Source organism: Carica papaya, chromosome 2 (assembly GCF_054855325.1).
Source record: "Carica papaya isolate Zhongbai chromosome 2, ASM5485532v1, whole genome shotgun sequence".
NCBI lineage: Eukaryota > Viridiplantae > Streptophyta > Magnoliopsida > Brassicales > Caricaceae > Carica > Carica papaya.
The window spans coordinates 29,741,897-29,768,247 of NC_142310.1; the positions used below are offsets into that span (position 1 = coordinate 29,741,897).

The 26,351-nt window shown below is 29.9% G+C and overlaps 2 protein-coding genes across 4 annotated transcripts; one reads left to right on the forward strand and one right to left on the reverse strand.

Annotated features, from left to right (window-relative positions):
• Window positions 1-16,120: 16,120 nt before the first annotated feature.
• Window positions 16,121-19,919, forward strand: LOC110823579 (Homeodomain-like superfamily protein). Its single transcript, XM_022053978.2, has 7 exons — window positions 16,121-16,265; window positions 16,453-16,707; window positions 16,850-16,926; window positions 17,082-17,118; window positions 17,821-17,974; window positions 18,231-18,474; window positions 19,388-19,919. The coding sequence occupies exons 2-7, from the start codon at window positions 16,578-16,580 to the stop codon at window positions 19,646-19,648; spliced, it is 903 nt and encodes a 300-aa protein (XP_021909670.1). The 5' UTR covers window positions 16,121-16,265; window positions 16,453-16,577; the 3' UTR covers window positions 19,649-19,919.
• A 2,814-nt stretch (window positions 19,920-22,733) lies between these two features.
• On the reverse strand, window positions 22,734-26,348 carry LOC110823607 (uncharacterized). 3 transcript variants are annotated; one of them, XM_022054023.2, is made up of 8 exons: window positions 26,138-26,348; window positions 25,580-25,626; window positions 25,296-25,449; window positions 25,005-25,203; window positions 23,816-23,945; window positions 23,479-23,643; window positions 23,199-23,394; window positions 22,734-23,043 (listed from the first exon to the last, which is right to left on the reverse strand). In XM_022054023.2, exons 1-7 carry the CDS (start codon window positions 26,346-26,348, stop codon window positions 23,236-23,238), a joined length of 1,065 nt encoding a protein of 354 aa, XP_021909715.2. In that variant the 3' UTR covers window positions 22,734-23,043; window positions 23,199-23,235. The 3 variants fall into 3 exon arrangements, with proteins under 3 accessions (XP_021909715.2, XP_021909713.2, XP_021909712.2); XM_022054021.2 differs by having other exon boundaries at window positions 22,734-23,028; window positions 25,005-25,206; XM_022054020.2 differs by having other exon boundaries at window positions 25,005-25,206.
• Window positions 26,349-26,351: the final 3 nt, after the last annotated feature.

The window sequence follows — 26,351 nt, forward strand, 5'->3', positions numbered from 1 at the left end:
CATTCAAACTGTAAAAACAATCAACAGAAATAACAATAGATAATTTATGGTTCTAACTCCATTAGTAGTAACCCGTAATTAATTTTGGATATTTTCTAAATTGTACACAATACTGTATTATTGTTAATTTGACTTCAATTCCATAACAGATAATTGGGTGAGAGATTCTTACACAATTCGATGCCTGAAAAGTGAAACTTATTGACTGCACCTAGCGGTGGTCTCTGAATTCCCTGAATTTTTCTCCGGGGATTCAAACGCGCTACAAATACCTACAAATATCTCGAAAAACAGTGTGAAGACCTCTTTTTGGCCAATTCTAAAATTCCAGCGCGACGGCGCCGTCGCGGATGGCGGTGATCCACCTCGGGTTGGTTATTTTCAACCGTTTTCGGCCGAATTTGGCCAGTTTTATATCAATCCTTGTGAGAAAACACGTTAAGGGGACTCGGTTGGGAAAAAAAACAAAAAACTGAAACTCACCGGCGGCAGGGCTCTTCGGTGTGGCAGTTCTGCCGGCTCACTTTTGCGGTTGGATGTTCTACTTCGGTCAACCTGTAGAGAAGAAAATGGTGATTACAACATGAAAAAATTTCACAAAACGAGAATCGAGAAGGGCTTCATTGGATGTAATCTTTTGAAATTTCCCGCGGCGGCACCGCCAGGCTTTGCCTGCGATTTTCAACCAATCCACCGGTCTTTTGACTCTTATTTGGCAATTGGGGTGTTTAAAATTGAATTTCGAGCAAAGAAGAACTTTACCTCTTTTAGCGGTTAGAAGTGGCTCCAACACGGCAGTGGGTGGTCGTGGCTGTCCTTCTCGGCAGCTGGATCTTCTTCTCCGGTGAGGGTGTCTGGCGGCTAGGGCTAGGGTTTGGTGTGAATAGGGTTATTTATCTTCATCCCCTTTTAATCTAGATCGTCTATCGCGTTTGATCTGGACCGTCCGATCGTAATTAAATAAGAAGTAAATCTGAATCGTTGAAACGCGTTTAAATATACCGTCCGATCGCGTCTGGGGAGTACATGCATCTAGGTCATCCGTGCGCGCAAGAGTGGATCTGGGTCGTTCGATCGCGGGCACACAGATCGCCCGCGTGGTACCACGACAGCGTTTGTTGCCACGCAGCGCGTTCTGTTTTGGCGGGGCTGCTGACTGGGCATCCAATGTGACACAACTTTCTTAAATTATATTTTGACCCCTTGTTTTCGATCTTTCTTTCAAAAATACTCCCATAATCCAAATTTTCACCTATTTTTTTTAAAATTATTTTCAATTTCATCCTCCTCCTATTTTCCTTTATTTTCACATTAAATTAAAATTCAAAAATTATATTTATAAATTACAATTAAATTAATTTGGGTATTACAACTCAAGTGCAATTACACATTCAAGTATACTAAAAGAAAAATCTAATTGAATTTTTTTGCAATTCCAAATAAATAAACAAATAACTAGCTCGAGTGAAATTATGAGAAAATAAAACAAACAAATTTTAACAACAATGCACTGAAATTTAATTACAATTACAAACAAACTCAAATAAAATTACAAACAAATTTAACTCTTTAGCTTTCCCAGCAAACAAACATCTCAATACAATAACTTCAAAATATAACAAACAAATTACAACTACCCTTACAAACTGACAAGAGAAAAAAAGTACATCTCAAATATCAGCCCAAAAAACGAATATGTCATTTTTAACATTGAAAAAAGTAAGAAAAATAATATTATATATGCATGAGTTGAAATGATTATAAATTAAAAAAATTAGCATTATTTACTTTGTAAATTTCTTTTGTGTACATTAACATAGCAATACATGGCTATTTTCAATGTTATGCATTGTCCTCTATTAATGTTTGTTCTTCATTTTAAGCATCTTTTTTTTTTTTATTTCAAGTTTTGTTATATGTTGTTCCAATATCAAGTTATGCATTTGTTACATTTAATTGCTAATGGTTCTCTTTTCGTATGAATTATAACATTGAAAAATCTAGGTTATTTATATATTGATATGCTCACTTTTGTTTAGTTTTTATAGATCCAAACTCTGAAAATAAGATAAATAAGCATGTGGTCAATATTACTTTTTTTTTTTTAACTAGTTAAAATTTTCTTTTCTTTTTTGTTATTATAAAGAATTTTAGGCAAAATATTAAAGAGAGTCTACTCATATTATCTATGTTTTGTTCTCTTTTGTAAGTAACATTACTAAAGACATGTTTAATTATGAGATATTCATGGAATAAAAGGTTTATTTTCCTTCTCTTATGACATACATATTATTTTCTATCACATATTTTTTAGTTTAGCATGATTTACTCAATTATTTTTTAATTTAACATGATTTACTCAATAATATTCTTTTGTTTACATTAATGTAGGACTACTTAAGGTTATTATCAATTTTTGAGAGCACTTTTTCAAGTAAATAAGCATGTGTTTTTTATTTTGTTTTAGCTAGTTAAAATTTTTATATTTTATTGTGATATAACTCTTTAGGTAAAAAGTTTAAGATAGTTCAATCTTATTATTTATGTTTTATTCTCTTTTATAGGTAGCACTTGAGTAAAAAGTTTGTTTTCCTTCTCTTATGACATAAATTTTATTTTCTATTATATATTTTTCTATTTAGTTTTTCTTTTTCTTGAACTAATTTATTTTAATTTTTTAATAGAGTTTGAGAGAGTTACAACGTTATCTATCTCTGCAGTATCTATCATATTAGGTTTTAAAAAGTTTTAAGATTATTCTATTAAAACTTGGTTTAACTATAGATTTGTAAGAGTATGATTGTACTAAACAAAAATAGTATGACACTCAATAAATTTAACTCAAAGTGTCCTACAATAAAAGTCAAATAAATCAAAACAAAAAAACACTTACATCATGCTAGATCTATTGACAAACCAAAACAAACAAATTACAATTAGAAACTGAAACTGGAATACAATTCCAAACAAACTCAAATACAATTGCAAATCAAATTATAAGAAAAAAAAAAATCTAATTGACTTTTTTTGCAATTCCAAACAAATAAACAAACAACAACCTTGAGTGAAATTTCGACAAAACAAAACGAACAAATTTCAACAATTACGCACTTAAATTCTAATACGATTACAAACAAACTCAAATACAATTACAAACTCAAGTAAGCTAAAACAAAAATCACATTTAACTCTTCAACTTTCCTAGTAAACAAACATTTCAAACCTAATAACAATAAACTACAACAAACAAACTACAAGTAGAAATTTAAATTGGAATACAATTTTAAACAAACTCAAGTGTAATTACACAATCAAGTAAACTGAAAGAAAAATCTAATTGAATTTTTTCGCAATTCCAAACACATAAACAAACAACTAGCTCGCGTAAAATTATGACAAAATAAAACAAATAATTTCAACAACAATTATGATTTAGTTTGAGTTATACTTATTATTATTTAAGTGGGTATTATATTACAATTATTTAAGTGAGTAACATTTGGTTATCTTAAAATTTTATTTAAAATATTACTAAATTAATTCTAATTGATTATCACTTAACCAGCACCTTAACAGTAATTAACTGTTCATTCCTTTTTTTTTTTTTTTTACATGGGATTTTTTTATATCCAATTTTTCAAGCATATGCCTTAAATTGTTGGACTTAGGGCCCTAAAAGTTACCTGGGTCTATTACCAATTTAGTATAAGAAGTGCAGATGTTATAAATGTGTGTGTGTGTGTATATATATATATACAATAATCAGGTTTTATAATTAAAATATACATTCAAGTTAATAATCACTCAGACCCCTAAATTATTTTAAAATGAATTTTTTTTTGGAACATTTTTAATAGTTGGAAGATTTAAATTTGATTTTATAGCATAAAGTATAATTTTTTTTTTTTGAAAAAACTAATATATTTTATTAATTAAATTGTATATATATTTCAATGATATTGGTGGAAGTATCAGCCATCTCATTAGCTGTATATTGAAGAAAGAAAAAACACAATTTGCTAATAAGCTTTGGTTTTGTTTAATTCAATTTTCATTCAACACTTTACCATATAATTGAACAAAAAGGAGAGTTGGTATTTTGAAGTTGCAAAAACTCCTGTAAAGAGAGTGTGTGTGTGTATATATGTATGTATATATTTGTTTGTCTAAAAGGAGTTGAGTTTTGGATAAATAAAAAAAAGGGGGTTAGGCTATGCAAGTTGCCGTTTCAGAAACCTTTTCTTTTGGAATTCAATGTTTTTGACGACAAGCGGATCAAATTTTCTAAAGTTAGCTCTGAACCCACGTGGGAATTTATTAATATTAAACCTAATTAATTAGTCAGTTGTTTATTAAAAAGCCAAACCCAATTCTAAGTGATTCAACCCTAATTTCACGATCATTATAACCAATGCATTGTTTCAATCTCATATAAAATTTCATAAAATTTTACAATCCATTTGAATTTGCAAATGAATTCATTGTTACTTCTAAGTTTCTCCCAAATATATGCGTAGATAATTAAAAGCAGAAATTGAAATTAATTAATTGTAATTTAGTCTTGTGCCATCACTCGCTCAACTCAAAAGTTTCAAAACTTAGTTCTTCAAACTATAATTGAAAATTCGTAAGTTATATATGTAATATTTTTAGGTATGTTTAAATAGATAAGTGGATGAAGAATTTTGCAACATAAGAGGCTCTATAAGTGTATATTTTAATAAATGTATCGGCAGCTAATTGTATACTTTAATAGATATACCCTTTGACATTGTCTTTATGTATAAGAATGATTCTTATTTTGAAATGATAGCGCCATGATTACCAAACTTTTGTGATCAATTGATTTATTATAATATATATATATATATATATATATATATATAGTTGGTGAATGGATGGCATTATCGTGTATGTATGTGTTTATATATATATATATATATAAAGTTTTCATGTACAAGCAAGTGTGAAATAAGATGATCAAACGAGAATTCTGATATGATTTGATTAATTATATAGTAAAAGACATTCTCTCGTATTAATAATTGTTATAACAATTTTAATTTACATTTGGAGAAATTTAAGAGTTTTATAATATTTAAAAATATTTTTATTTTCAATAATTTAAAATTATATACACAAATTATATATTGGATTATTGAAATATATTTTGAATTTTATAATTTGGTATTATTCAATTGGGAAAAAAAAGAAAAGAAATGTAAGTATTTAATTCGCATTTAATAGTGGGAAGAATTTAACGTTCATAATTAATTAATTAATTAAAAGGGTAACCTTTTATATGCCATCTTTCTTATAGTACAAGTAGAATTCGTAATAAAAATCACCTAACACCGTTGATTTTTCCTTCTTTCTAGATGACACCCCACATTTTATTTTCCTTTAACGTGTCAAAAATTGCAATACCATAAGTTAGATCATAATTAATTATGTTTCACTCAACCATTAAAATTCCATTCCCATATATATATATATATATGTAAGTTACTTGAACCCCCACATGCACATTTCTTCTGGTGTCAAGAGATACATAAAAATTTAATAATTTCCTATATATATATATATGTAGTGTACATAATTCTCATTCGGGTTGAGTGTATGTATGTAACTTTTCTTCAGCAAGTCTTTTGAGAATATACGATACCCTTTATATAGGCACATTATGAGAACACACGCACCCTTTGTGTCCATTCATAATACACCAAAAATAATTTAAATTAAGCACGATAATTAGTATACTTGTGGATTCTTATATAAGCATATATTATGTATGTAGGAGAACTTAAACCAATATATACTTTAACCCCTTATATAAGCATATATCATGATAGTTGGATTAGTAATTTATCAAAAAGAAACAAATAAATAAAGGATTTATGCAATTGTTGGGGAAATATTTTATATCTTGTTTGCTGGGTCATATATAAGTAAGTTTGGTTCCTCCACTAAAGGAGGACTGAATTAATATACTTCAAAATTGACCTGCATGCAAGTCATGACGTATCTAATTAAGCATTAGAAATTAAAATTTAAGAAGAAATTAACATTATAAATCACTGTAATTAGTTGATAAAGTGCAATTAATTTGTAATTAGTTGAGTGAGTGTGTGGTAGGGTCAAGATGATTGGATTAAAATAATTAAAAGAAATAATTAGGTTAATTTTGGTGGTTTACAAGTCACATATTCTCTGGGGATTTCTCTCTCTCGGTGGTGGCTGACAAACTTCCCTCATAACTTTTTCTTTGTTCTCTCAAAAAGTTTTTTTTTTAATTTCATTACCAAAAATATATAAATAAATAAAGCAGATTACCCAATAATTACGCCACAAAAGCTCATATATATAACTTCTGTTCAAGATCACATGCAAGACATGTTGATAACCTTGCCAACGTGCACGTATATAATAATACTTTTAGTTACCAAATTCGATTTTATTATGTTTCCTCTCTCTATATACCTACATATAATTTTGTATAATTATTTTTTGGGTTAATAGTTATTACTTAATTTTTTTTATTAAAAATTTTATAAATTTAAGTTAAATTATATATTTTATTTTATAATTAATGTATAAATATCACTTGATTAATAAATATATAAATTTATTTAATAAAATATTAATTTTGATCCATCAATAATAATTATCATGTAATTAATTTATCCAAGTCTCTTTCTTTATATATATATATGTATGTATGTATGTACGCACACACATCTCTTATCCTCAAATAATTCCTAGTGTTGAGTATTAATCTACGTTAAATTTTCTGAAATTAATTATGTAATCATGACGTTGTCCATGCGTATTACAGACATTGATCCCGTCTCTTCCCCTAGATTCTGCTAGTTAATTAATTAATTAACGCATTATTCTAAAACAATATTTAATTAAAATTAAATATCTAACGAAAAGCCACTAATTACATTTAACTAATAATATATGATTTAGAAGATAGGTCGTTATCAAATCGAAGTTGGCTAATCACCAGTATTCTCTTCTTACATTCCAGCTGTTTTAGTTTGACATGCAATACACACACACACACACACACACACACACATATATGTATACAATATAATTGCTTTTCAATTTCCACATAATATATTTATATATATAATACATTCATAGCATATGCATGTGTGTAAGAAATCAAAATAGTCAAACTTTTTACCTAATTCCATACCTTGAGAGGTTTGAAAAGTCTACGTGGTGGGTAACCTTTAATTTCTTCAATCATTTGTTCATTCCCTCTGGAACAAATAATATTTTATTTATCTTCCAACTAATAAATTATTTTCATGCTATATATTTTTTGTCTTGTATTACTTGGCTGCTACATTCATGCATTTTCTATATATATATATATATATATATATATATATATATATATATATATATTACTTACTATAAAGCTATTCTTTTTAGTAGTATTTTAAAGCTATTTAAATTATAAAGAATGAGGATTATTGTGAACATAAAAAACGGGTGTGTGTGTGTGTTATATTTGTTAGACATTAAATGCTTTATCATCCATATATGTATATATATATATATATATATATGGGTATGTGCTGGCATTTTCAAAGAGTTGTATGGGAGTCAAAATGAAAGAATTTAGAGAGTTGGGTCAAATTATTCACCTTAGAAATAAAGTTCCTAATCAAAAAAGTAAGAATTAGATGGTGCAGTCAAATAAATGATTAAAGCAGAAATTAAAGGTGTGCTGTTTAGAGTTTAGAAATTAGAGAACATATACGATTAACTACTACCACATGTATATGCATGTTATATATATGTGTGTGTGTGTGTTTAAAATTGGAAAAAGAAAATAATTGAGAGGTAATATATTGCTTTTAGGTGGCCTCGAGTCTAAAAGAAGAAAGGGGAAATTATATTTAATTTATGGGGATGCCAATGTATATATTTGACAAACCACACGGCCTAGCAAGCGAATGTCAAATTTGCTCGTGTATTAGGTCTTAGAATTATGAAAATGAAAAAGCTCACGTGGGCAGGATGTTTTTGCTTCTCCTAATTCATTCAATATATATACATACATACATACATATTGAAAGACACTGCGGGTGCCAATTTCTAGAAGATATTTGAAATGCATTCTTTAAAGTTCATTGGAAAAAAAGTTGAATTTTGAAAATATTTTAAAACATGCTTTGTCTTATCCATGACTTCAATTTACATCATAACAAAAATAACATTTTGTTGATTTGGTCTTCAATTAAAAAGGGGAATCTATGACAAAAATTTCCGAATATATAAATATGAATAGAATATTTGTTTATTATTTTTGTTGCGTCTCTCTTTTTTTTTTTTTTTTTTTACATTATGTCGTGTTATTTCTTTTATATCATTTTCTTTCCACCGAGTTTTATTTTATATCATTTCATTTCAAATCGTGTCGTTTATTTTGTTTAACTTCATATCATTTCGTATTATCTTGTTTCATATCATTTCTTCTATGTTATTTGATTTCTTAATTAGTTTCTTTTTTTTTTTTTATCTCGTATCATTTCTTTCTGTTTTGTTGATTGTTTTATTATGATTATATGGTTTATTATATAATTTTTTAATTTAGTACAAAATAAGAATGAATACTAGCAAAAAATTAATGTGCATGCACCAATATTATTATCCATTAAAATGATTAGTCATGAACTATAAAATTTTAAAAATAAATACTATTAATACAATATAAAAGGCCAACTTATAATTTGATCTATATACTATTTAGTTTTGTTCAATTTGATCTTTACCTCAATTTTTTTGTCAAATTAACTCATGTATATTTGAAAAAATTTCAAATTTTTTTTGTTATTAATTGCTTACACTGTTAATTTAGGTACTACTTATCAAATTTATTAACACGTAATAATGAATGATTGGTTCAATTACAAGTTGAGTATCATGTTAAATATTATATGACATTGATATTAAAAAAAATAATTATTTTTGGACCGGTCTAAACAGGTCCAAAATTTTAAGAAAGAATCAGCATTGCTTCTCTCTCATCTTTCTCTTCTTCTTCGTCTCTCTCCTCATTTCAATCTGTTTCTCTTTCTTTAAGCTCCCACCCAAAAAAGCTTAGGCCCTTGACCTCCTAATCATATGGTCTAGTTATTTCAAGGATAAAATACAGTTAGTGAATAATGTTGTCATGGTTTCTCTCAAATACCTATATAAACATCATTAAAATAGAAAGAACTCGCCTAAAATATTGTAGGTTTTATAGGGATACTCCATATAGAATCTCTAATAGAGAGAAGAAGTGGGGATAAATAAATTCCTTATAAGGTGGCATCATATTGCTATTAACTCTAAAGTTAGTTAGAGTGCATATATTAAAGAACATGATTTATTATATGAAGAAAAATCACTATAAACAATAATGAGATATCAGGTCCAGTATTTATCACAAATAAAAGCTTGGCATTCCTCTAATTGTTACTTTTTAGACTCTGTCTTAGATTCAGAATATTAAATTTATGTTATATCTGATGACTTTCTTTCATATGACAAGTCGAGTAAGCTAATTCATGTGTGCATGAAGATTCCACATATAGTTTTTATTATCAGTCCTACTAAATTTGGTAAATCTTAAGAATAACTTAAACATATATTGGGAGTGTTGAATAGATTAATCGAAAATATTATGAGAACAAGATCTAATGATGTGGAATGCTTCTATGAATTATAATATTATGATGAAGGCATGATCTACACCGTACAAGAAATACTTAAATTCTTTGTAATTTTGAGGTTATGTTTGATAACTCTAACCATTATTTATCTCAATCTAAATATGCAAGTGATTTGCTCTCTCGAACTAGCTAAATTAACAATGAATTCTTTATTGTTGTAGAGGAAAATTTAAAGCTCTTTCCTAGTTATGAATAAACTCTTTCTAATCTTGCCATTTATTGGTAACTAGTGGCCAGTCTCATTTACTTTATTGTCACTTAACTAAATATTGCTCATTGAGTAAATATTTATTAGTTAATTTATATCAGCTCAATAGACTATTCATTTTGTAGTCATCTTACCAATTCTTTGTTATGACAAGTATTTAATGTTCTATTGTTTTTTTTTTTTTTTTTTGTTGTTTCATCTTTAAATTTATGGCCCTTTTGATGTAAATGAGTTGAAAATCCTATTGATCTATGATCATATCAACCATTCATCTCTTGATTAAAAAAATAGAAGTTTTTCACTCTAGTGTTGTGTTTGAGCGTTAAGATAATGCACACTGCCATAAACTTTTGTTGATTTATCAGCTATTATAAAATATGAAAGTTCCTCAATCCAAAACTCCCTCTCCATCTCATAATCAACCAACTTTAATGTCTTTCATGAACTTATTAAATATACCAAGAATTATTTTGATAATTTCTTTCTTCACTATAATTTTCATTGATTTTTTTGCCTTTTACGTGATAATATGCAAACTTCAATAGACAGTTTTCCATTTACACTGAGTTTGAGAATGATATTATAACACTAGAACTACTCATCAATTTTATATGATTATTTTTCTTAAATATGGTTGATTAAGTATTAATCACCTTTTAATTTATTTTTGAAGTTTCTCTTTTATGTATAAATACTTCCCCTCATTATTGTACACACCACATAATAATAATATAGGATACAATATTATTTGTATATCCTCTTTTCTCTAAGCTGGTTTTACACTGAAATTATGTTTGAAGAAAAGAAAAATAGAAATTAAAAACTACAAGTTCAAAATGGAATCAAATAACCTTCTATTACGTAATGGAATTAAATCAGGCATCATGTCATGGAAGACCGAATGCATTGAATTTTCAAGCGTTATAAATTGTGCGAAGACCATTTATACACACACACACACAATGTATATATATATATATACTTTTAGAGCACCGCATGGGAACACGTACCTAGTCCACGTCATTGCAATTTTCTTGTTCTTGAATTTTCTCTAACTAGACTCATCATAAACACAGAAAATAAATACTTAGTATGTAATTTAATTAAACACTTGCAATAGCAATTAAGATATGAATAATCTTAATTAACACTAATTAAGAGAATAATAAAAATGATTTAATTGAAAATAAAATATAGTCTGCGTTTACATCATTGATGGAGTCAGTGAAAGACAGGAGATCAGATGGCTGCCAACACCCAACATAAACATTCATTCATCTCCGACCAAAAATACTTTTTTAAATTAAAAAATTCCGCCGCACATTTTCCGAGACATATTTTTTTCCTGCTCAACACGCCAAAACTTCCCGGCGCCCTCGAAGCCGCAACCTCTTCCTCCTCCATTTTTCTTTTTCTTTTAATAAAAATATTTAATTAATTACTTGTATTTTTTTAAAGTAATTTAAACTAAATTTATTGAATTTTCGTAATACCCATGAATAAATCATATTATAAAATAATAATAATAATAAATTTGTGTTTTTTTTTTTTAAAAAAAAAAAAAAAAAAAAAAAAAAAGTAAGATGAGAATGATGAAAAATTTTGTTTGTTAGTGGAGGTTAGGGATTTGGAAAATGCAATAAATAAAAAAGTGTATTGGATTATCATCATTCCATTTTGTTGTTTGGTATCATCACTTCCTCCTCATTTACTCATTACCAAACAACACTACACTTCTTCTTTCTTATATTTCATCCTCCCTCGGTAATTTCAATTTCTTTTTTTTTTTTTTTTTTTTTTTACCCTCTATTAATTATTATTTCTATTTATTATATGATTAAAATGCAGAAACTGGTTTGAAAATTTTGGCATATGTCTTGTACCCTCGTGATGTGCAGGAGGCAGTTTAATTGCTCCATTTAATTCATCATTTATTATATTTTCTCCCCACTCCGTACCATCTCCCTCTCTCTTCTCTTTTTTTTATACATTTTAACTTTACCCAATATTTTTCTAATTCTCCTAATTTAATATAATAATAATAATTAATTTCCAACATAAGGGTAGATGTAGATTTTATGATATTACACATGTTTTACATATTGCGAAATTGTATTGTTATATTTAAAATATAAAAGAGGGGGAAAAGGAAAAAAGGTGAAGTGGGGTTTGACTTTTCATTTGAGAAATAATATCCAAGTCAATTTATTTGTTTTATTATATATTGAAATATAATAAATTTGTAATTTTTTTAAAAACATATATATATATATATATATATAAGGGGCTCCTAGAGCCACCCTAGAAACTCAACCGCTACAACATCACATCAAAAATCGAAAGGTCTAGCGAGGTTAGGCCGGGTTTGGTTTGGGCAGTAAAAATTAAAAAAATAATTTATTTATTATTAGTAGGGACAAACAGGGAATAATGAATGCGCGTGAGAGTACGTACAAGAGCGCGTATCCCAATGAGGACAGAATTTTGATGATAATTCCTTCTTTTTGCAGTTTGCAGCGCACAGACTCGGAATTTTTTTATTTTTTAATAAATAAATAAGTTGGATATTCTTTCCTTGGTGTGGGTCCCACGTAAGGGAACTGCCCAGTCACTGCTGCCATTTTAGTAAATGCGTTTTGTCGTCCCCCATCCCCGCAGTCTACCACTTTTATATTTAATTATTCTTTAGGGACCTCATTGCAAATTTTTACATTCTACAACCACTTATAATTATTATCATATAGTTTTTAATATTCAAAATGTAAATTTAATTATACCATGTTTATCATATAATTTTCTTTTTTAATTAAAATATATTCATATCATTTTATTATTATTATTATTTAATGACAATCTAATCTGTTAATAGACAGCAAACCTACACAATGGGTATATTCATTTAAAATCATACTGTAGTTTTTTTATTAAAAACATAAAAGAAAAGTTGCTAAAATTTGTAAAAAACTACAATTAGCCGTTTAATCATGAAAATAGTAGCCTTTTATAGACTGAACTTAAAGTAATATTCATATAATTAACATGGTAAGTTGATGTTATGAGAATAATTTGTTCTTCCATTCACTTTCATTACTTTCCATTGCTCATGATTTCTTGGTTCCTATTGGTATGAAAATCTCCCTAAAAAGATTTGGAGGGATATTACATTTGCAAGTTTTATAAGCAATAAATGCAACAATGGTATTTATAAAGAATGATGAGCAAGCTTTATGGTGATTCTCCCTTTTTTGGCAGAAACCTTTAAGAATCATCAAGGCCAAGGGGTATGGAAAATTCACTTTTGTTATTTCTATCTTCAAGAACTTTCTTGAACTTTATACATACCAAGCAATCTCAATAAAAAACTAAGTGTCAATGAGAGAAAAAAAAAAAAAAAAAGTAGTGAAAGATTATTTTTGAAACATTCCATTAGTATATACAACTAAAAGTGTGGCTAGTCTTTTTAAAAAAAAATTATAAGCCGAGTGAATCTTTTTGTAAGAAGAAAAAAAATACAAGGTTAGACTTAAAAGAATGTTGAATTTGTTCGAAATAAAGTACGAGTTATGTTTAAATAAAATTTTAAATTATAATTTTTGTGGTAGCTATTGAGAGCTTTAAGCTTGCTTGAGAGAAGAGGGAATTAGGAAATTTATCCTTAAAGTTGATTATTTCTTCATTTGACAAACTTTTATGTTTTTGCCTTAGACTACGAGACTAAGCTCAAGATATTTTGAGCAAATATTGAAAAATTCAGATAATTTATATTTTTTTGTGAAAGTGAATGGTTATACAAATTATATTATTATATGTACGTACTATTATTCTCAAAACATCATTTGGCTTACAAAATTCCTTAATCATGTCCTCTATTTGTTTGTTAAATGAATATAGATAAATAATTTAATATAGTTTTTTTTTTTTTTTTGTAAAATTTTTATTTTGAATATAATTTAAAATTTAAAAATATATATAGCTAGGTCAAATTATCATTCTAATGTTCAAAGTATGAATTATATTTACATCTAGCTTTTCAAATTATAATTTGACAACTTAAGTTAGAAAATTGGTTTAAAATATATATTTTTTAAATAAATTTATACAAAAATTCCTTATGTATTTTCATATTTTGCTTGTAATAAAGTTTGAAGTAATACTAATCATAATCAACCTTAATAAATTTAATTAAAAATTGAACTACGTAGATTATTATTATTATAAATTATAAAGTAAGAAGATCTATGCAAGAATGAATTTTTATATTTTAATTTTTAAAGTAATTTATCAAATTGTTCCCCAAACGTCTTGCATTTTGACTAGATATATAGAAATTTAATTCTATTTCTCCATAAAGTTGTTAGATTGTGTTGAAACTTATTATATTCTCATTTAATTTATTAACATTAATTATTTAATACGTAGAAAACGGATATAATTACATAATTTGATGTTCAACTGAATTAAACTTACTTTATATAATAATAACTAATTATTACATTTAAAATGCCAATATAAAACACGTAGTACAGATTTTTCATTTTCTGAAAAAGACCCAAAACATACAATACCCTGAAATGCAAATTTAAATTATTTATTATTATTATTATTATTTGTGAGAAAAAGAGGTCTCAGGGGGCCTATGCAAGCTTGGCCTCGTAGCTTTTGATTCTTCAACACAGATTTTACACGCCATCTGCCATCCACCACATCATAATTTCCTTTACAATAAAACATTTTTCCCCTTGGATTATTCAACCAATAATAATATTAAATTCTGAATATATTAATTAAACATGTTGAAACATAATTTTAATTTAATTTATTAAAATATTTTCAGGAGTTTAATTATTTAATTAATTGATTAAGAATGATAAAACGTATTACCCTCAATAGTCGGCACCGTCCCTCCACAAAAACGTACCCCGTCTGACGTAAATAATAATAATAAATTAATTTTAATTTGATTTTCATAAGTTGCTTAATTTTATACTCCAAAAAGAAAAAATCCATCTACGGAAACTCAATTTCATTTATCCACCTCCCTCCACTTACGTTCTACTGCTTCTCACCATCTGCACCGTTGATTTTCCTCGAGATGAGCGAAATCTAAATCGACGGTGGAGATCTGTGCATGGGGTATTTTCTTCATTAATATTTTAACTTGTCTTGTTTTGGTTTCGTCTTTCGTTTCTCTCCCGCTGTAGTTGACTTGTTTGGTTTGACGACGGGAGGCCACACCCTGACTTTCTTGCAATTTTTGAGTTATCGGGTTTTGACCAATTTCTCATGCCGTGTCTAACGTTTAACGCTAACGTGCGCACCCCCACATCGTACGTAAAACAAACGCCCACGCGTTTCATCACTCGTGTTCCCCACACGCTGTCCGTAAAATCCGAGACTGACTGCCGTTAAAAGTAATTGACATCGTACAAAACACTGTTATTAACATATTGTATATGACCTATCTTCACTGGCACATAAAATAAAACCAGTCCACGTACTAATTACGAATTAAGAATATTAATGATAATTAAGGATTATGTTATGTATATTTTTTGTGGGATTTCTTAATATAACAAATATAATTATATAAAAATAAGAGAAAATGAAGAAAACAAAAGGGGAGAAAAATCCAAAAAATTGATGGAAGTACAAGGTGACTTTTTTTTTTTTTTTTTTTTATCTTTCTTTTATTTGTGGAAAACATGTATTTTGTAGGGGGGGGGGGGGGGGTAATATTTCTTATTTAAGGTGTAGCAAGGGAAGGGTAAAAAATGAGAGAGAGTGGATAATAAAGGCAAATACGGAGATACATAAGTACTTAATTAGAAGGGTGAAACCGTCAATTTAGTAAAAATAGAGGGACAAAATCGTCAACGAAGAAAGAATGCTTCTATTATGGGAGTAGAGTCAAAAGGATGGCCAAACAGCGTCTTTCATTAAGGAAATAAAATCCCAAAAACAAAAATGTTCTATGGCCCTTTTTGTGATCATGACGACGTTGGCAGTATATTATTATTATTATAAAGACTCTATTATTATTATTATTTATATATATATATATACACACTTCAACTTCAACATATACATGATATATGTATGTATGTATATATGTGTAAGAGAGAGAGAAGAAGAGCGAAACAACAAAGGTCAAAGGAAGGCAGTTGGGGTATTGTATAGGGGTAATGATTTTTTGGTGGAGGAGGATCAGAAACTCGTGATGAGAATTTTTCTCTTTTGAAAATCTTTTCTCTCTCTCTCTCTCTCTCTTTTCTGCACAGAGTTTTTATGTGGAAACAGAAGAAAGCAGCAGCAGGCAGGTATTATCAGTGCCCCTTAAGGAATTTACAGCTTCGTCTCTTCCTTTTCTCGTGATCTTTCTCTTTCCATCCATACGCTCTCTTTCTCTTCTCTCCCTTTCTTATACCCCTTATATTTATACACTATATATTCATTGCTGTCGAGCCATCTGGCCTGCGCTCTATTGTTGGTTTTTATCAAACACAGTTCCAGAAAAGATTGAAGGGAGAGGGAGGCAGATAAAAAGGAGAGACTTGTTTTTTAGATGTGTGAATATCGAAAGGGAAACACGACGACGTTTTAGTTGGTAGGGAAAATTGTTTGCCGTGGAGATGGGGAGTTGTGGAAGGAGTAGTGGTGCAGTGAGACAGTACGTAAGATCAAAGGTTCCTCGTTTGAGATGGACTCCTGAGCTTCATCACTGTTTTGTTCATGCCATCGACAGGCTTGGTGGTCAAGACAGTGAGTCTTTTCTTTCTTTTTTCGTTTTGTTTTGTTCGTTTCTGCTGCTCTCTTTCTCTCTTTTTTAACTTTTTTGTTTGGTTTGGTCTGTTTGATCTTATGATTTTGAAACTTACCAATCTTTTTGTTGTCGGATTTATAGAAGCCACGCCTAAACTTGTTCTTCAGCTGATGGATGTGAAAGGACTTACCATTTCACATGTCAAGAGCCATCTCCAGGTTTCCCTCCTTTTCACTTTATATTCTTTGATTTCTTCCTCTATCCATGACTTGGGTATTTTTATTTCTATAACAATAATATTATTATTATTATTCTTCTTTGATTCGATCATTCGGTTTACATGGTTATTGTCCCTTTTGTTCTTTGTATCCAGATGTACAGAAGCATGAGGAGTGACCTAGGCAGACCAGGTATCCATCCATCGAGAGCTTTTCCATCCCACTTGTATTTTTGTTAAGCTGTTTTTTTTTTGTTTTTTTTTTTCCTTAATGTTCCCTTATTACATATAGCATGGTGTCGTTTTGTATGTTTTTCAAGATGAAACTGCTACTTGAGTCTCCCACTCCATCTTTTTTCTGCACAGCATTTAATACAGGCTTCCTGTTATACTTTCCTCTAATGGGTTCTTATCCAACTTTGAAAACCAAATATTGTAAACCCACATCTTAAGATATCTTTTGGAAAATGAATAGCTCACTTCATTTATTATCTCATTCTTCTTACATGTATATATATACACACACAATAGTATACGTATATATCATATCCCTATCTGATGTACCAAAATAGATGATAACAAATGTTAAACAGTATCTCTTAAAATCTTCTAATATTAGCATTTCTTATGAAACCCACGACCACTTTGCTACCGTTGCTTTTCAAAACTTTATTATTCATTTTTTCTTTTTCCATAAAGTCATGTTAATTCCCAAAGCCTCTACCCTTCTCTACCCTTTTTTCTTTCTCTTTTTTGTCTAATAAAGATAGCATCCATACAGACACACACACACATACACATATATACTTCTGGAATCATAAGAGAAAAGCTTCTGCGCAAAGTTTGGTACATTAATATTGTTGTGTGCATGTGGGTGTTGGTTTGTGTTGGACAGGTAGGAGTTCCACCCATCAAAGAAGACAATCTTTTGAGGAACATGATGGTTGTGTTGATGAAGTAAATGATATGGGTTTTCCCCCTTCTTCAAAACCCATTCAAGAATCAGATTCTCTCTTCACGTACAGTACCAATACTCTTCCTTCAAAAAGGTCAGCATATAGCTTTGCACACCCTATATGTATCGTCTCATGTGGATGCATAGACTTTTTCAAATATCAAAAGAAAAAAAAAAGAAAAAGTTGGTGGTGGTGTAGTGCAAGAAACAAACAAAAAAAGATTTGGCCTGCATGATCTTTTTCTTTTCAGTACTCTCTCTCTCTCTCTCTTTTCCTTTTCTATAGCATCTATCTCTATATATATTGATATTCTTTTTGTTTTGGGGTTGGGGTTTGTGAATATGATCAGAGGTAGAATCGAGAGCAGGAGTTCAATCTCTGATCAGAACCTGCAATGCAGCCAAGGAATATGTGAAGCAGTCTCAAATCCGTACTCTTTTGATGATTATCTGCAGAACGTGGGTGAGCCTAAGCGAATAAAGGAAGGCAGTAGCAGAAGGGAACAGCTCCATGCTTGCCCCTTCTCTCTGCCGCATGATCTTCATAACCTCACTTCCTTCACTTGCAAAATGGACGATTCTGATTGCCTCAAGGTATATAATATAAACTTCCAAAATCAAGTATCTTATAAATCTCTGTTTATTTTGCCAGCTTTTCTTTTTTGGTTCTAGGGTTGAGTGTTATATTGGGTTTGGATTTGATCAACTTTCAGCTGGTGGGTAACTTCTTTCTAGTTTCCAGACAAACGCCTCTTTTAACCAGCGGGTGCATGGAATATTTATCCTTTTATCTCTACTCTTGCGTCACCTGTGTCAGCGAGTTTTCACTTCTCAACTTATATAAACCCATTTCAGTTTCCTTTAATCTTTTCCTTTTTTTTTTTCTTTTTTTAAAAAAATTCTCGCATTGAAAACCGCTCCTTTTCGTTTACTACCTTTTTTGGATCTTGCTGCATTACTTTTGAAATTTCCATTTTTTCTTTCCTTCACCGAAAAAAGAACCCAGCTTGATCAGCTCCCATAACAATGCCTTCTTTTAATTTTATGATTATATATGCAAAAATAATCTTGTAAAACTATATACAATTTGTGGTCCAGTGTATAATATTGAATAAATGGGGGGACCTTAAATTGAGGAGGGTGGGTCAAATTGTAAAATAAATCCAAACTGGCCTTTTTACTACTTTTAGCAGATGATCTGTGTAATCAACAGTGTTAATTTACAATTTACAGGCCATTATGAAGAGTCTTACGTACTACACATAATTCTTGATCAGCAGGGAAAACATTAATGGTGGATAAATTATTTCTTCCTGAATCATCTGAAAAACTTTGAATGACATGTAATAAATTTCATAATGTATCCTCCTTGTATTAATTTCTTCAAACTTAGACTTTTAGTTGAGTAGACTAGCATGTACCAAAATTTACCATGTCATGTAATCCTTTATAGTAAAAAATAAATCACCATTAGTTTAACTATTCTTTACCGACGGGTTATGATCAGGTTTCCAAGTTATATGAGGAACAAAAGCGAAGTAGAGAAGAAACGTATTGCAAATCCAAGAAGCCTAAAAGGCATCATCAAGAAGAAGGTGGTGGGTGTGAACTATCACTGTCTCTATCACTGCACTGTCCATGGTCTCAAAGAAGTATTGCATCAGCGACAAGCGAAATCAGTGAGGCAATTTCATCGTGCTCGGGATCATCATCAGCTGAGCAGCGCAGTATTAACTTGGACTTGTCTATTGCTCTATGTGGTTCTTAGTTACCTAAATTTGATTTGTTGTTATCAATGGTTTCATCCTATGGGTTCAATGATGAGTACATGTTTTAAATTTAAAAGAAAATGTCGGCATCTACATATCTTGTTTTAGTTGGTTTGTGTATGTTTCGCCATTGTTAAAAGTTAAAAGAAAAACCCACTTTTGTCTAGAGCTGGATTTAGGGTTCCAGCTTTCTGGTTTAGAATGTACAACCATGAAACTTTAAGAGATGTAATCAAAAGTTTAGTCAAATTTATATCGGGATTAATGCTAGGTCGTGGTGGTTAAAATAAATTCAGCAAGTAGCATTCAGGAAGAATAATTTTTTCATTATCTTTTATTGTTGCTAATGGCTATCTGTATGTAAAGATTAATGGTGGAAATACAACTTTGTAATACAGTATTTTGTAAAGCACCCAGATTCTTGTGATTGAGTCTGAAGATCCTTAAGAGATTTATTTGAAAGCTTAGGAAGTATTTTCTCTCACATATATGTTATCCGCATATACTAAGAGGAATACATAAATCATTCAGTGTTATATACAAACAAAGAAGTGTCTGTCTTGGTAGAATGAAATGAAAGTTAATCAAGAAACTACTTAATTACACAGAGACTTGGTGCTTATGGAGATTGCTTTATTTTTATGCATAGTCTCAGGACATTCTTTGAAACAAATATAGATTTAGGCTCTGAAATAACATAGAAGGGCGAAGTTTCATCAATTTGTGCTGGAAAGTGAAAACATTTTGGAAGTACAATAAGTTATACCAACAATTTTGGAGGTCAACTTTGGGGTGGATGAGCTTTACGAGACAATAGCCTTGTTATATACTGGGGAAATTTAAATTTTTCTTTTTCTTTTTTTTTTTTTATATCACACATGAATGCATGAACTTTTTATGAAAAATTTTATTTACTAAAATAAATTAAACTTAGATATGTATTTAACACCATGCATTAAGATGGTATACAATTGCTTTTAAATATTGGATAATCTCTACTGAGTCTCAGAAGTGTAATTCTCCAAACCCAAGCACCAACTGCTGCTGATTTTTAAAAGCTCAAGCACAAATACTAAGTTATTAATAATCTCTAACACTTGAGTTGTTATATAAAGTTTAATAATCACATGTATACATATATATATATTTTTTTTATACAAAATTGTTATATTATAATTTTTACTGTTCGGATTTTTGATATTCTCATTAAAATTATATATCACAATCACAAATTATAATTTGAACATTTATAAGGTACAAAATATATCAATTCGGAGTCATTAAGTTGATGCGTGCTCTGATATTATTCATAACACTCAAAATCTAAATATTTTTAGTATAACAGTTTTTTAAATACAAACTACTAATATTTAAAAGTGTAAGTTCAAATTTAAATAATTAGTAGTTTATAATTTAGTCTTTATAGGAAATTTAACAATCACGTACTTTTATAAGATTAGATTAGAGTGTCATATGTAATAAAATTAACCCTAATATTTCTCTTAAGAACACTTATTAATAGGCAAAAAAAAAAAAAAATGGATTTTAGGATGAGATAGAAACGAGAAAAACTCCCTTCCATCATATGCCATGACTGATTGGTGTGGGAGAAGAAATTTCACCGAGGCCGATGTCATTATGGGGCTTTAAGGGGCAAAGGCTCATCTTCAACTTAAAATTAAGAGATTAATTAATTAGCTAAAAATCATCAAAATTGTGATTAATCACTTAACGATAGATTAAATAAAATTAGCTTAAGATATGAATTCTTTAAAAACCTTAGCAATCATAATACATGTACATTCATAATTTGCAAAATGCTCTTTTTATTGGGCCTTTAAAGTTATATGCATTTTGCGACATGAGTCCATAAAAGGAGGTACTTGGGTGGGACCTTCAGATTGAGGACTGTGCTTAATTAATTAATCAATCTGTATGACCATCTAGTTTATTATGTATTAAGGTGCGTAAGTGTTTAATCAATCATTTATTAAAATATTAAGGCTAAGCTCAAACTTAATTCTAATTAAACCCTTTAATAATGTTAATTGGACATATAAATGCCCTATGTTTGGTTAAAGTCTTTTAAAACTAGTTTGATTTGGAAAACCAGTTAATCACATTAATTATTTTTCAGAACCATCTAGAAGAGTATTAATTTTCTACTCGGCTAATTTCTAAGGTTGAAGTGTGTGACTCATTTAACTTCAATTGTTTAATTAGTAATAAATTTATCAATTTCGCTCTAATTGACTTCAGTATTATTATATTAATCACATTAATTACAAATCCAAACCAAGACACATGATATCCTACTAAAAAAATAATTCAATATAATAATTACTATTTAGATTCTTGCTCTCAACACATTGTAAAAATTTCGTAAGGACAAGGTAATGGGGCAAGCAAGTGGGGGACGAAGATCAGAGAACTCAATAAGCATTAAAGGATCTGGCTTGGCTCCTGCTCCACCCATGTTGCCCACGACAGCGCCATTACAGTGAAGGAGTTGAGGGGAACTGTTTTGGGTCGTGGTTGACCAGAAGAGAGTTTGTGCAAGTCAATGAAAGCTCTTGAATGATGGACCAGAACTATGAGGTGCTGGAAATGATTTTTCAAGCTCAAGGTTACAGTTTTTATGAAAAATAAAAATTGTAAATAAAGAAAGTTTATATCTAAGAATTGATTTTTATGTAAAAAAATTAATCCCAAATTACAAATTCTTAATATCTTCCATACTTGTTTATGAATGCTAAAATTTAAGAATAAAAAGAATTAACCGAATAATTAAACATTTTGTTAATTACTATTGTACTTGACTATTTATTGGTAATATTTAAAAAGAGTTTGATAGATTAAAAGATTTTTTTTTTAAAAAAGAAAGGAGCACATAAGCAAATATTGTTTTAAAATATACAAAAAAATTGAAATGTGCGAATGAGAGTGTAAATAAGCAATTAATATAATATATTAATTTGTAAAAGACTAAGTTGTTGAATTTAAAAATTAACCTAATTATGATTATAGTCAAGTACAAAAATCCTCTATGTAATTTAAATAAGTAATATTATAAAAATTAAAAAAAAAAAACTAACCAAAATGTTTACCATAATAATATCTTACAATTAATAAAACAAGTTGAAATCAATTAGTAGCTCAAGACCACACCTCTTACTACTGCAACCAAGTATTCAGATGGTTTCATCAGTGCTAATCAACAGACTTTCAGTTTCATGCGGATCATTTTCCCAGTTGCTCTAGCAATGTCCAAACTTCCAGTCCAAGTAAACATTCATCCCTAATAATCTCAATCTCAAAGCCAGTATGGACAAAGTGAAACCAGTCCATTTCAATGGCTTCGAAATGTCTTGTTTGCTAGCTGCATAAATGGAGTCTCAATATCCATAAAACAAAAATTAACATCATTAATCCTTTTTTCACAAAAACCAGGCATGATCAAGCTAGATAACGACATGGATTAACAAAGAATTTCAAGAACAGAAGGCCATATAACAGGCATCAGATTCTCATCTCAAAATCTTATATTACCATATGTTGGACTCAGATACTCGTCAAAATCTCTCTCTCAACTCTTTCCGTTTCTTGCTTTGACATCAGAAACCAATGGCTTGACGCAGAGTCGTGGCTTGGTACTGACAAGGTTTTGTGGAAGAACGGAGACAGCCACCACTACTGATCCAGTAGATACTCTAGAAATAGGTAGTAGCTCCACGAGAACACAGAGCTGTAAGATTTGTTAAAATAATCAAACCAGGCATGCAAACTGAAGGAAACATAACTAAGTTCATAAAGACCAAGGATTCTATACCTCTGGAGATTTGAGATCCACAACCGAATCTGACAAAGAATCTTTAATGGCAGAAGCCACAACTTCAAAGCATTTGTTGCGGTTCAGCAGAGCAGATTTCTCCAAATCCTTTGAACTTTTCATCTGACCCTCCTCAATCCCTCTTCTGTTATACCCAACTGCAAACTATAATGTTAAGTGTCAGTAAGAAAAACTTCCATGTTCGTATCCAAATAAATATTGGATATTTCCGGAATCAACACAGGTATTTGGGTACACAAACACATATTTTCACAGCACACAAAGGGAGAAAAGAAAAAAGTCACTTGAGGTGGTGTATGATAACTCAATTCTGCACCTTTACAGGCCTTGACATCTTGTTCTGCTTATCATTCACAAATTCAAGAACACATTTTGACACAGTTGCCTTCAATTCCTTCTCGTTCAGATTGCACGTGGCTTGGATAGGAAAAATTCGATGACACCAACTGCATCAACGACATGTCATTTAATTAAGAAATTTGTAGAGACAACAGAAGACATTTACGGGGCACATGAAAGCAAGTATAGAGAAAAAAATGCTATTAATAAGTAGCATATCCCCAGAAATCATGTGACCTAAGGTTTAGCATAGAATTATAGGTATTGTAGATCAATTAGACATAAAGGGTTACAATAAAAAAGAAAGGTGATATCTCTATTAACATTACCAAAAGGTCCAAGGAAAATATCCAAGAAAATTTTACCATAAAAAAGGAGAGATTAGTAATGCCTACACTGCAAACATGTGTATCAGATGATCAATTGATCTATAAATATGATAAGTAACAATCGTACTAACTATTGGGATTAACAATAATAACTGGGCTGCTGTGATCCAAAAAGAAAAAGAAGATTCTTAACCTAGCATTGCCCCAAAAATATAATTTTGTAGAACTAAATATGCTTAGAGTAGCCAAAATCATGCCTATTTATTGCGTCCAATACGCATTGTCATGTCCACGCCTACAGACCTAAGAGAGAACACTTGTTCACTTGAAAATCTCCAAAATATAAAGAGCTATAGAAACTTAATTGATTGATATATTCTATGTAACATACCTCATTCTATCTTTTTGTAATGGATTCCAAGAAGAGGATGGCTAAACAAACAACTTAAACTAGACGCATCACATATGAAGTTGGTTCACTTCACCAGAAAACAAAATAGGCTCTCTCATACAAGTAGAAAGCACCAAGAATCTTACACAAGGAAGAGACAGGTCACTTTATCACAAGAGCATTCATGCAAGATCGTGCTTAGAACGAATATATATATCTATATTCGTTCAGTCAATGCTTCAAACTGAAGCCGTGAGATCATTAAGAACTAAGAAGAGATACATTCAGTCAATAGGTGGTGGAAAATTAATTACTAAGAATCTTAGAACTTTTTGGAAAATAGAAAAAGAAGAAACGGGAACTTACAAGATATGAAAGAAAACATTTTATGTTAAATGATATTAGTCGCAGCTGTGAGCAAAAAAGATGCAAAGAGAAAAACTTACAGTGGTGACTTTAAACACCCAGATTCCATAGACTGAAAAATATTTGATAAAATATCTACAGTATCAGGAGAATTTTCTGAGGGGAAGGTCAAGAGAAGCAAACCACTCCCTGTAAGCTTAACTAGTGAAAGGAGAAAATCTCTCTCTGTATTTGTATTTTTGTTGGAAGATGCAAGAGAATCATCTTCTGAAATTTCTCCTACTATCATAGCACACAAGCAATATAAGCAAAGGATAGAAACCATTTCCTCAACAAATATACAAATTTTCAGATTATTGTAGAATATTTACCTGCTTCCTCAGCAGAGACCTCGCTTTTGATGCCATTGGCAGATTTTCCATCCATCTCATCTGTGCATAATTTCCTTTTCTTAGCTGACAAAGTTGTGTCAGAGCTTTCTGAACTTTTAGAATTGTCATCATTTAAAGATCCAAATCCAACATACTGCATAAGATGTAGAGTGACCAAGAATGTTGATCAACATTAGCAAGGTACATACCAAAGATGCGAATACCAGAATCACAGTAAAGATGAACACAACTAAAGAAAGTAGACAAGGTCAAGTGGGAATTACCTTTCCAAGTATGGACATGGCCTCTTTCGTTGCACTCTTTTCTCTCTCTGGCAAGAACATCAAAATTCATGTTATGTGTATGCATAAATATGGAATGATATGCTACGGTGGAAGAAATCATCAATTCTTTTGAAATCCATTTAGAAATTATGAAATGGTTTAACTATGAGGATACAAATTCTATTACAAACGGATGAAAATTGACACCTAAAAAGTATTCTAACTAAAATAAAAACTAGACATTTCAAATTCTGTAGTTAATTCTCAAAATGTTATCCTCATATGATGTAAATTCTATAGTTTTATAGTTAACTAACTAAGTAAAGAGTTCCAGAAGAAAAGTTTGTTTGATGCAAATACAACTTATTACTCATTTTCCACAACGACGATGAAATTAAACCTATATTCTGAAAAAAAAGGTAGCGCTTTCCGTTGGCAGAAAAATTTTAAAACAAAAAATACAAAATTCATCCTGCTAAGGACGTTAAAAAATTAAAAATAAACGAAAAAGACAGATGATGGTGAAAAAAGAAGAAAAAAAAAAAAAGAGAATCTCACTGATTGTGCAGGTGATGAGGAAGCCAGAGTGAGAGCGTTGAAGGAGGTAAGAAGGTGCGTTGTAATCAAAGCGAGGAATGCTTATAACGGAGGCGTGCTGCTCCCATGGGGTCATGGTTTTCGTTTCTTCTTCTTCTTCTCCTTTATTCAATGGCGTCATCGATTCGTTTTTCGATTCTCTTCCCGGGTCTCTCACTTCTTCTTCCGCCATTGT

Excerpts from the sequence above, each read along its gene's own strand:
- LOC110823579 (XM_022053978.2), top strand. The coding sequence starts at position 16,578 with ATGGGGAGTTGTGGAAGGAGTAGTGGTGCAGTGAGACAGTACGTAAGA. Across the intron at positions 17,119-17,820 it reads GAGTGACCTAGGCAGACCAG|GTAGGAGTTCCACCCATCAA; the intron begins GTATCCATCCAT and ends TGTGTTGGACAG. Across the intron at positions 17,975-18,230 it reads AATACTCTTCCTTCAAAAAG|AGGTAGAATCGAGAGCAGGA; the intron begins GTCAGCATATAG and ends GAATATGATCAG.
- LOC110823607 (XM_022054021.2), bottom strand. The coding sequence starts at position 26,348 with ATGGCGGAAGAAGAAGTGAGAGACCCGGGAAGAGAATCGAAAAACGAA. Across the intron at positions 25,627-26,137 it reads CCTCATCACCTGCACAATCA|AGAGAGAAAAGAGTGCAACG; the intron begins GTGAGATTCTCT and ends TGTTCTTGCCAG. Across the intron at positions 23,644-23,815 it reads AGATGTCAAGGCCTGTAAAG|TTTGCAGTTGGGTATAACAG; the intron begins GTGCAGAATTGA and ends TTAACATTATAG.